Source organism: Artemia sp. Qi Xiang Cuo, chromosome 19, assembly GCF_049724085.1.
Source record: "Artemia sp. Qi Xiang Cuo chromosome 19, ASM4972408v1, whole genome shotgun sequence".
Lineage (NCBI taxonomy): Eukaryota > Metazoa > Arthropoda > Branchiopoda > Anostraca > Artemiidae > Artemia > Artemia sp. Qi Xiang Cuo.
Window position 1 is genome coordinate 50,511,262 of NC_142812.1, and position 10,941 is coordinate 50,522,202.

General features: G+C 33.6%; 1 protein-coding gene across 1 annotated transcript; it reads left to right on the forward strand.

Annotated features, from left to right (window-relative positions):
- Positions 1 to 2,917: 2,917 nt before the first annotated feature.
- LOC148940969 (uncharacterized) lies at positions 2,918 to 3,967 on the forward strand. Its single transcript, XM_089105122.1, has one exon. The coding sequence runs from the start codon at positions 2,918 to 2,920 to the stop codon at positions 3,965 to 3,967; it is 1,050 nt and encodes a 349-aa protein (XP_088961248.1).
- The last annotated feature ends 6,974 nt before the right edge of the window (positions 3,968 to 10,941 follow it).

Below are 10,941 nucleotides of genomic sequence, written 5' to 3' on the forward strand. Positions count from 1 at the left end.
GCCTGGTGTGTAGGGGGCAGAAGTCATGGAGCGGTCTCAAACGATATTTTATGTATTGAAAACACCTTTCAATCTTGTAATCATTTAAAAGACTTATTACTGATTGGTAAACTTTAAGGAGTCAAAAAAGGCTATTAAAAATATGCAAACAGTTCAATTCCTTGTAACCATTCGTTTTTACTTAGGTTTGTGTTTTTTACTTAAGATTGTCGCTATAGTGCTTGACATTATCTTGCTAAAAAAAAACTTTGATTCTACCTTGAGGTTTATGCTAGCTATAAATATGTAATTTGTTGAAAAGTCTCCATCTATTACTTGCACCAAAACAACAATATACTTCTAAAATTAGAATTATTAGTTTCAGAAATATCATTTACCAAACCAGGATTTGATATTGCTTAGAAGTTTTCTTAATGAATGATCTAAATTCGCTTAGAAAATAAGAAAATTTCCCCATTACCGATTATTTTTCAGAGCTCTTTCAAGGTATTTTTCAGTCTAAAAAGTGTTCAAACAAATTTGCAAAGTTATAATTTGGTATAAAAAAAGTCAAATCTCTGCTTTTAAATAACAGTAACATTGTCGTCCTGTTTTGCAATATGCAGGGCTACAAAAAGATAACATACCAAAAGCTGTCACAGGAAACAAAAAAGTATTAATGCCATTTAGACTAAATAAAGATGTGTCACTTGCATTGAGTGAAGGGACAAGACATTAACCAGCTTAAAGTAGATATTTCTTTTAATTCAGCCTAATACCCAATATTTTCTTTAGTTAGACTGCATGTTCTTTAAATTATATTAAAGCAAAAACAAAATTAACCTACCCCTTATTCTTCTATTTCGGCATAATACTCAATATTCTTTTTAGTTGGACTACATGTTCTTTAAGTTATATTATATTAAATAATATAATAATAAAATATTGTATAATATATTAATAATAATTATTATAATAATAATAAAAATTATGTAATAATATAATAATATTATATTATATTTAATATAAATTATATAAAAAAAGTATGCCCCTTAAAGAAGATAGTTCTTCTTTTTTCGGCATAATTCCCAATATTTTTTTTAGTTAGACTAAATGCTCTTTAAATTATTTTTAAAAGAAAAAAAAACGTGCCGTTTAAAGTAGATAGTTCTTTTATTTTGGCATAATACCCAATAATTTTTTAGTCAAACTGCATGCTCTTTAAATTATAGTAAAAAAAACTAAAACAAAAAAAAACATGCTCCTTAAAAGGACTTAAAATGGGAAAACTGGGGTTCTGATGTATGCTTAGTGGACGATACCTAATACTTTTTTTCAAATAAAAATATTAAATTTGAATAAATACACGTCATAAATATTAAGCAGAGGATTAGCAGCTAGAGTAGCCAACTTGTAAGTTGGCTACTAGTTTCTTACTCGCTTGCAATAATTACTAGTAATTGTAACTTGAACGAGTAAAACAAGTCAAAGTAAACCCATAACGAGTAAAAAAAAAACTGGCGATACCCCTATAAAAAACGCGCCTGGACCTCTACCTCATAGGTGGTGTAGAAGAGAGGTTTTTTTAAATGTAGTAAATGTGCGTATAAAATGAACGGATTTATTGTACTCCTGGGTTGCATCAAGAGGCACAATCTGGATCAGATACGACTCGAGATGAAGAGCACCATCGTTTAAGTGGTCCTACTGATATTTGTCCTACTGATAAGGTGCCCTGCACAGGTTTTTAGCAAACGGCAAGCTAGGACGGTCATTTAATATTTTGTATTATGGAAAGCATCCTTGGCTTGAGTGCTCAGTTAAGGAAAATTCGGTTTTCCGTTTCTGCTGCAGACACTTTGGTGGCACGTCAACCCTTCGCGGACAGAGATACGGGGTGAGGCCTTTCATCGAGACTGGCGTTAGAAGATGGAAGGACATCTCAAGCGTTCTAGAAGAGCATGCAAAAAGTGACCGCCACAGGGACAGTGCAGTTTCATGGACGAAGTTCAAACCTATACAAGCCAAGGAGATGCAACCCATCGCATCTGTTTTGTCAACGGACATGAATAAGGAGATGAATGAAAACAGGGAGTACGTAAAGGCTTTACTGAAAGTAACGGCCCTACTGGGGCGACTGGGTACAGCCTTTCGTGGCCACGATGGGACTGAATCTTCGCAAACAAAGGACATTTCGTCAGAACTTGCAATCTTCTCGCCAAGTATTCTCCCACGCTTTTCAACAAGCTACAAAGACGATACGGCCACTATACGTCCCACGAATACAAGAACGATCTAATTTCAGTTATGGAATCTAGTCTTCAGTCTACAATAGTGCAAGAAGTTCAGTGTTCCAAATACTTTGCTGTTCTTGTCGACGAGACAAAAGTTAATTCGAAGAAAGAACAGCTCCCCATTCTTCTGAGGTACTTCGACGAGGGAAAAGTACGAGAAAGACCAATAGAATGCTACCATATGAAAAGCCTGGATGCTGAGAGTTTAGCCAGCTTCATTCACGACACAGTAATCCAGCATTCATCATAGCAGGAGACTTCAACTTAACCGAAAAAAAATGGATTTCACGTATAATGGACCTTAAACAAGTTGTCAATGCTCCCACTCATGAATGTGGAAGCATACTGGACCTCATACTGACAAATCTCGAAGCGTATTATGAACCGCCATTTTCCTTAGGACTATTTGCAAAATCTGATCACAACATTTTATGCTGGAAGTCAAAGAACAAAAAGCGTATACCTAAACCAAAAAAGATTATAATACTGTACAGACCACTGAGTGAAACTCCATCCAAGCCTTTGGCAGATGGATTGCGAACTTCGATTTGACTGCAATATGTGCTATAACTGACAGCAATCAAAAGGTCGAGACACTATATTCGACTCTGCAACAAAAATTCAGCGAATTCTTTCCTGTCAAAATGCGCTTGGTCTGTGAAACAGATAAGCCGTGGCTAAACTCAGAGCTCAAAATACTGATCAAAAAACAAAGCAATCTCCATGCCGTAGGAGAAGTTTTGGAGGGGAACACGTTGAGAAACAAAGCCGTTTCAGCCCTCCACGTATCTAGGAAAGGGTATAAACGGGAAAAAGTAGCTCCACTCCTCAAGTCAGATTCCCACAAGTGGCACGACGCAGTAAAAAGGCTTACTGGAAAACAGAAAGAGACTGAAGTACGAATCAGCAACATAGACGAGAGTTTAATCAGAGCCTCGGATGTTAACGAGTTTTGTACACAAATTTGCACTTCTTACCCCACCATAAGTGACGAACAGATGAGCAATATCATCAAAAGTTGTAATGCCGATGATATTATAGAAGTGTCCGAAATATCAGTCTTCCGTGAAATACAACGACTACGTAACAACTGTGCCACATACCCAGGTGAACTCCCTGTGCAGCTACTGAAAAAGGTCTCACCTTTTCTAGCCAAATCCAAGGCATCAATCCTAATTCAGTGTTTATCAGAACAATCGTTCCCAAAATTGTGTAAAGCTGCCTGTGTGCGTGTCATTCCGAAAATAAAGGCACCCCAGTCCTGCAACCAGCTGAGACCTATATCCATAACTCCCAACTTGGCAATAGTGGCTGAAGGTTTTATCCACCGTGCCTTATTACAGCAGATTGCACCCTCAATAGACACCTCTCAATATGGCTGTATACGAGGCAGTAGCACGGCAATATACCTAGTGCGGATGTACCATTTGATAGTTGAGTGGCTGGACAGCCCAAACAGTGTTATCGATTTACTTTTGGCAGACTACAGGAAAGCATTCGACCTTATAGAGCACCTCATTGTACTCAAAAATCTAAAAGAGATGGGAACTGGAAAAAACTTGCTGCTATTAGTGAGAGATTTTCTGCGAGGGCGACGGCAATCGGTGCATGCGTTATTTGCCGATGATATCTGCTCTGAGTGGACCGAACTTACTTGTGGCTGTCCCCAAGGAACGAAACTAGCTGCCCTTTGATTCCTAGCAGTCATCAATAAAATCCGTGCAGAATTTAGGAGCATTTCATGTTCGTTCACGACTTGTCTTCGCTTCTCAAATACATAGTAGAAAACGCAGTAGCAAAACATAAGTTCGAACCAACACTTTTTTCGGACTTCGTTAACCAGTGTAAATGTGATAGGCTTCACTGAACGAGCAGAAATCGAAAGTTCTACGCTTCAACTCGCTCAAACGAGATATTACAATACCAGATGTTCCTTTTCCAACTGTTTCCTCCACAACAATACTAGGCGTGACTTTTACAAGCAATTGCTCGTCTAAACTGCACCTAGACAATATCGTGCGCAAAAAACACTACTCAATCCAAAGTCTAACGAGTATGTGAAGGCTGGGTTTCTCAGATCGTCAGCTCTTACTGGCTTACACGACATACAACAGGCCAATCCTTGAATATTGTTGTCCTGTCTGGGGTCCCCAAGCACAAAACATTGCCTACATGTCAGAGGAACTAGAAGACGTTCAAAAACGTGCTACTAAAATAATTCTTGGACCCAGGCATGAGAGTTACGAGCATGCCCTTGTGGTTATGAGTTTGCCCACTTTGTTCGCCCGAAGACACGATTTGACAATGAGATTTGGGAAATCACTCCTGTAAAACGAGAAACATCGCTCAATTCTTCCTCCAACCGCACCGACCTCCAATTTCACCAGGCATCAGAACAGACTACAACCCGTCAAAAGCCGAACGAACAGATTTGCAAATTCCTTCGTACCATTGGGCACCACCCAACTCATTGTTGCCTGTTTTCGCTGATATAAAGAAAGAATAATGAAAAAATATAAATGAGCTAATCTTCTAACAGAGATAGTAAAATTTAAACTTCAGGATTTTTTTTTACAATGTCAGTGAGAATGAAAAAACTGACATAAATTGATGTTGACATCCTTGAAAAACATCAAAAAGAATTTCGAAGAGAATTATTTACAGGGCAAAGTTTATTTATATCTTTGGAGTTTGACCAGAAGAATTGTTACCGGAGCAGAGTTTATTAAAATATTTGTAGTTCTACCAGTATAATTGTCTCCGGGGAGAAGTTTCTTAATGTCTGACAGGTGATTACTTTGTTGATTGATTTGTCAAGAAAGAGGAATTAATTTGTTATTTCTAAAGGGAATTATTGATTCACGAAAGGGTTTCTTAGTAGTTTGAAATGTGACAGCGCAGGGATGCCAAAAACAAAAGGAACACGCAGAAATTACGTTTAGGGGCTATTTGGGCGAAACCGTTTTAGACATTTTAGGGAATTATTTCGGCGAAACAGTTAGAGACATTTTAAAAGATGATTTTAGAAGAGGTTTTAGAAGAGAATTTGAGGGTGAAACTCTATGGTCATTATAATACACAAGTTCCATTTGAACAGTGTCGTGAGGTCCTCTACCCCATCCCCAAAGGGTTCCGATGCCCCACCCCCCCCCCGCAGGAAGCCCCCGGTCCGCAAAGGTCCCCCCGCACCCCAAAGGGTCCCCAGAGCTACCATTTCTTAATACTTTTTAAGGCTTTATAATATCTTTTCATAACAGGATATTTTTTTAATTTCCATCGTAAACCTATTTTACTATTTGAAGCACACATTCTTTACACCTAAAACTTAACTTTACAGTCTTTTTAATGCGCCAACACAATGAAACAGTTTTAAACGGACATTTCCGAACAAGTTTGTCCTTTCTAAACCCATTTTACAAGTTGAAGTTCCCATCCTTTTCACACACAACTTTACTTTACAGCTTTTTGAATGCCCCAACACCAGGCAATACTTTTCAAAAGGCATTTCAGAACAAGTTCTTTTCATAATATCCATCCTTAACCCATTTTACAAATTGAAGTACCCATCCTTTTCACGCACAACTTTACTTTACAACTTTTTGAATGCGCCAACACCAAGCAATACTTTTCAAGAGCATTTCAGAACAAGTTCTTTTCTTAATGTCCCACCTAAACCCATTTTGCAAATTGAAGTACCCATCCTTTACACCCACAACTTGACTTTACAGCTTTTTGAATGTTCCAACACCAAGCAATACTTTTCAAAGGCATTTCAGAACAAGTTCTTTTCTTAGTGACCGTCCTAGACCCATTTGACAACTTGAAGTACCCATCCTTTTCACCCACAACTTTACTATACTGCTTTTTGAATGCCCTAACATCAAGAAATACTTTTCAAAAGGCATTTCAGAACAAGTTCTTTTCTTAATGTCCCTTCTAAACCCATCTTACAAATTAGAGTTCCCATCCTTTTCACCCACTGCTTTACTATGCATATTTTTTAATGCTCCAACATCAAGCAATACATTTCAAAGGGCATGTCACAACAAGTTATTTCCTTAATGTCCATCCTAAACCCATTATACAAGTTAAAGTACCCATCCTTTTCACCCACAACTTTACTATACTACTTTTTTGAATGCTCCAACACCAAGCAATACTTTTCAAAGGCATTTCAGAACAAGTTCTTTTCTTAATTGTCCCTCCTGAACCCATTTTACAAGTTGAAGTACCCATCCTTTACACCCACAACTTTACTTTACAGCTTTTTGAATGCTCCAACATCAAGCAATACTTTTCAAAGGGTATTTCACAACAGGTTCTTTTCGTAATGTCCCTCCTAAGCCCATTTTACAAGTTGAAGTACCAATCCTTTTCACCCACAACTTTACTATACAGCTTTTTGAATGCTCCAACATCAAGCAATACTTTTCAAAGGGCATTTTACAACAAGTTCTTTTCAAAATGTCCATCTTAAACCCATTTTACAAGTTGAAGTTCCCATCCTTTTCACCCACAACTTTACTTTACAGCTTTTTTAATACCCAACACCAAGCAATACTTTTCAAAAGGTATTTCAGAACAAGTTCTTTTCTTAATTTCCCTCATAACCCCATTTTACAAGTTGAAGTACCCATCCTTTTCACCCACAACTCTAATTTACTGATTTTTGAATGCACAACACGAAGCAATACTTTTCAAATGCATTTCAGAACAGGTTCCTTTCTTAGTGACCGTCCTAAACCCATTTTACAAATTGAAGTACCCATTCTTTTCACCCACAACTTAGTTATAGGTAAGAGTTTGAAGTTTTACCTTAGAGACTTAGCTTAGAGTTTTAGTTTGGTTTAGTTTTAGTTAAAAGTTTAGAGTTTTTTAGCTTAGAGTCTTAGCCTAGAGTTTTTGTTAGAGTTCTAGTTTAGTTTTAGTTAAGAGTTTAGAGTTTTTAGCTTAGAGTCTTAGCTTAGAGTTTTATTTAGAGTTCTAGTTTAGTTTAGTTTAGTTACAGTTAAGAATTTAGAGTTTTAGCTTAGAAGCATAGCTTAGAATTTTACTTAAAGTTATAGTTTGGTTTAGTTTTAGTTAAGAGTTTCGAGTTTTAACTCAGATTCATATAACTGTGTTTTTGTTAGATTTATTTTTTAGTATATTTTTTTTTTTGAGTCTAGAGTTATAGCTTATTGTCTTAGCTTTGAGTTTAAATTAGAGTTGAATTTTAGTTTATTTATATTTAACAGTTTAGAGTTTTAACCTAGAGTCATACCTTAGAGTTTTACTTAAAGTTTTTTGTTTGGCTAAGTTTTAGTTAAGAGTTTCGAGTTTTAGCTTAGAGTCTTAACTTAGAGTTTTTTGATAGAGTTCTATTTTATTTTAATTTTAGTTAAGAGTTTGATGTTTTACCTTTGAGTTTAAGTTAGAGTTATAGTTTAGTTTAGTTTTAGTTAAGAGTTTGGTGTTTTACCTTAGAGTATTAGCTTAGAGTTTTAGTTAGAGTTCTTGTTTAGTTTAGTTTTAGTTAATAGTTTAGAATTTTAGCTTAGAGTCTTAGCTTAGAGTTTTTGTTAGAGTTCTAGTTTATTTTAGTTTTAGTTAAGAGTTTAGAATTTTTATCTTAGAGTCTTAGTTTAGTGTTTTTGTTGAAGTTCTAGTTTAGTTTAGTTTTAGTTAATAGTTTAGATTTTTATATTATAGTCTTAGCTTACAGTTTCTGTTAGAGTTGAAGTTTAGTTTAGTAATAGTTAATAGTTTAGATTTTTAGCTTAGAGTCTTAGCTTAGAGTTTTTGTTAGAGTTTTAGCTTAGTTTAGATATAGTTAAGAGTTTGGAGTTTTACCTTAGAGACTTAGCTTAGAGTTTTAGTTTAGTTTAGTTTTAGTTAAGAGTTTGGTGATTTTAGCTTAGAGTCTTAGCTTAGAGTTTTTGTTAAAGTTCTAGTTTAGTTTAGTTTTAATTAAGAGTTTGGTGTTTTAACTTAGAGTCATAGCTTAGAGTTTTAGTTAGAGTTCCTGTTTAGTTTAGCTATAGTTAAGAGTTTAGAGTTTTATTTTATATTATTATAAGAGTTTTTAATTTAGAGTCCTTGTTTAGTTTAGTTAAGAGTTTAGAGTTTTTTCCCTTGTGTATAAGCATAGTTTTTGTCGATGTTCTATTTTAGTTTAGTAGAGTCAAAGAGTTTAAAGTTTTAGATTATATCCATAGCAGAGAATTTTCAATAATTTTGAGGTTTAGTTTAGTAACTGTACTTAGTTTCTAGTTTTTTTTAGCTTCGAGTATTTGCTTAGAGTTTTCGTTAGAGTTCTAGTTTTTTTTAGTTTTAGTTAAGAGTTTATAGTTTTTAGCTTAGAGTCTTAGCTTAGAGTTTTAGTTAGAGTTCTAGTTTAGTTTAGTTTTAGGTAAGAGTTTAGAGTTTTACCATATAGTCTTAGCTCAGAGTTCTAGTTAGAGTTGAAGTTTAGGTTAGTTACAGTTAAGAATTTAGAGTTTTAGCTTAGAGTCATAGCTTAGAGTTTTACTTAAAGTTGTAGTTTAGTTAAGTTTTAGTTAAGAGTTTAGAGTTTTAGCTTAGAGTCTTACCTTAGAGTTTTTGTTAGAGTTCTAGTTTAGTTTAGTTTAGTTTTAGTTAAGAGTTTAGAGTTTTACCTTAGAGTCTTATCTTAGAGTTTTATTTACATTTCTAGTTTAGTTTAGATATAGATAAGAATTTAGAGTTTTAGCTTAGATTCATAGCTTAGAGTTTTATTTAAAGTTATAGTTTAGTAAAGGTATAGTTAAGAGTTTAGAGTTTTACCTTAGAGTCATAGCTTAGAGTTTTAGTTAGAGTTCTAGTTCAGTTTAGTTTTAGTTAAGAGTTTAGAGTTTTAGCTTAGAGTCTTAGCTTATAGTTTGTGTAAGAGATCTAGTTTAGATTAGAGTTTTTAGATTAGAGTCTTAGCTTAGAGTTTCTGTTAGAGTTCTAGTTTAGTTTACTTCTAGTTAAGAGTTTAGAGTTTTAGCTTAGAGTCTTAGCTTATAATTTGTGTTAGAGTTCTAGTTTAGTTTAGCAATTTTAAGAGTTTAGAGCTTTAGCTTAGAGTCTTAGCATAGAGTTTTTGTTAGAGTTCTAGTTTAGTTATAGTTAAGAGTTTGGTGTTTTACCTTAGAGTCTTAGTTTAGAGTTTTTTTTTGAAGTTCTAGTTTAAATTAGAGTTTTAGCTTAGAGTATTAGCTTAGAGTTTTTGTTAGAGTTCTAGTTTAGTTTAGTTTTACTTAAGAGTTTAGAGTTTTAGCTTAGAGTCTTAGCTTATATTTTTAGTTAAAGTTTAGTTTTACTTAAGAGTTTAGAGTTTTAGATTAGAGTTTTGTCTTATAGTTTTAGTTTAGTTCAGTTTTACTTAATAGTTTAGTGCTTTTAGCTTAGAGTCTTAGTTAAGAGTTTTTGTTGAAGTTCTAGTTTATTTTAGTTTTAGGTTAGAGTTTAAGCTTAGACTTAGAGTTTTAATTAGAGTTCTAGTTTAGTTTAGTTTTAGTTAAGAGTTTAGAGTTTTTAGCTTAGAGTCTTAGCTTAGTTTTATTTAGAGTTCTAGTTTAATTTAGTTTTAGTTCAGAGTTTAGAGTTATACCATAGAGTCTTAGCTTAGAGTTTTAGTTAGAGTTAAAGTTTTGTTTAGTTACAGTTAAGAATTTAGAGTCTTTAGTTTAGAGTCATAGCTTAGAGTTTTACTTATAGTTATAGTTTGGTTAAGTTTTAGTTAAGAGTTTCGAGTTTTAGCTTAGTCTTATCTTAGAGTTTTTGTTAGAGTTCTAGTTTAGTTTAAATTACTTAAGAGTTTAGTGTTTTACCTTAGAGTCTTAGCTTAAAGTTTTAGTTAGATTTCTCGTTTAGTTTAATTTTAGTTAAGAATTTGATTTTTTACCTTTGAGTTTAAGTTATTGTTCTAGTTTAGTTTAGTTATAGTTAAGAGTTTAGAGTTTTAGTTAAGAGCCTTGGCTTAGAGTTTTTGTTAAACTTGAAGTTTAGTTTAGTCATAGTTAATAGTTTATAGTTTTAGCTGAGAGTTTTAGCTTAGAGTTTTTTGTTAGAGTTATAGTTCAGTTTAGATTTAGTTAAGAATTTAGAGTTTTTAGCTTAGAGTCTTAGCTTAGAGTTTTACTTAAAGTTATAGTTTGGTTAAGTTTTAGTTAAGAGTTTCGAGTTTTAGCTTAGTCTTAGCTTAGAGTTTTTGCTAGAGTTCTAGTTTAGTTTAAATTAGTTAAGAGTTTAGAGTTTTACCATAGAGTCTTAGCTTAGAGTTTTTGTTAAAGTTGAAGTTTAGTTTAGTAATAGTTAAGAGTTTAGAGTTTTATCTTAGAGTCTTAGCTTAGAGTTTTTGTTAGAGTTCTAGTTTATTTTAGTTTTAGTTAAGAGTTTAGAACTTTTAGCTTAGAGTCTTAGCTTAGAGTTTTTGTTGAAGTTCTAGTTTAGTTTTAGTTAATAGTTTAGAGTTTTAGCTTATAATTTTTGTTAGAGTTGAAGTTTAGTTTAGTAAAAGTTAAGAGTTTTAGCTTAGAGTCTTAACTTTAAGTTTTTGTTAGAGTTCTAGTTTAGTTTAGATATAGTTAAGCGTTTGGAGTTTATAGCTTAGAGTCTTAGCATAGAGTTTTTGTTGAAGCTCTAGTTTAGTTTAGAATTAGTTAATAGTTTAGAGTTTTAG

Excerpts from the sequence above, each read along its gene's own strand:
- LOC148940969 (XM_089105122.1), top strand. The coding sequence starts at position 2,918 with ATGCGCTTGGTCTGTGAAACAGATAAGCCGTGGCTAAACTCAGAGCTC.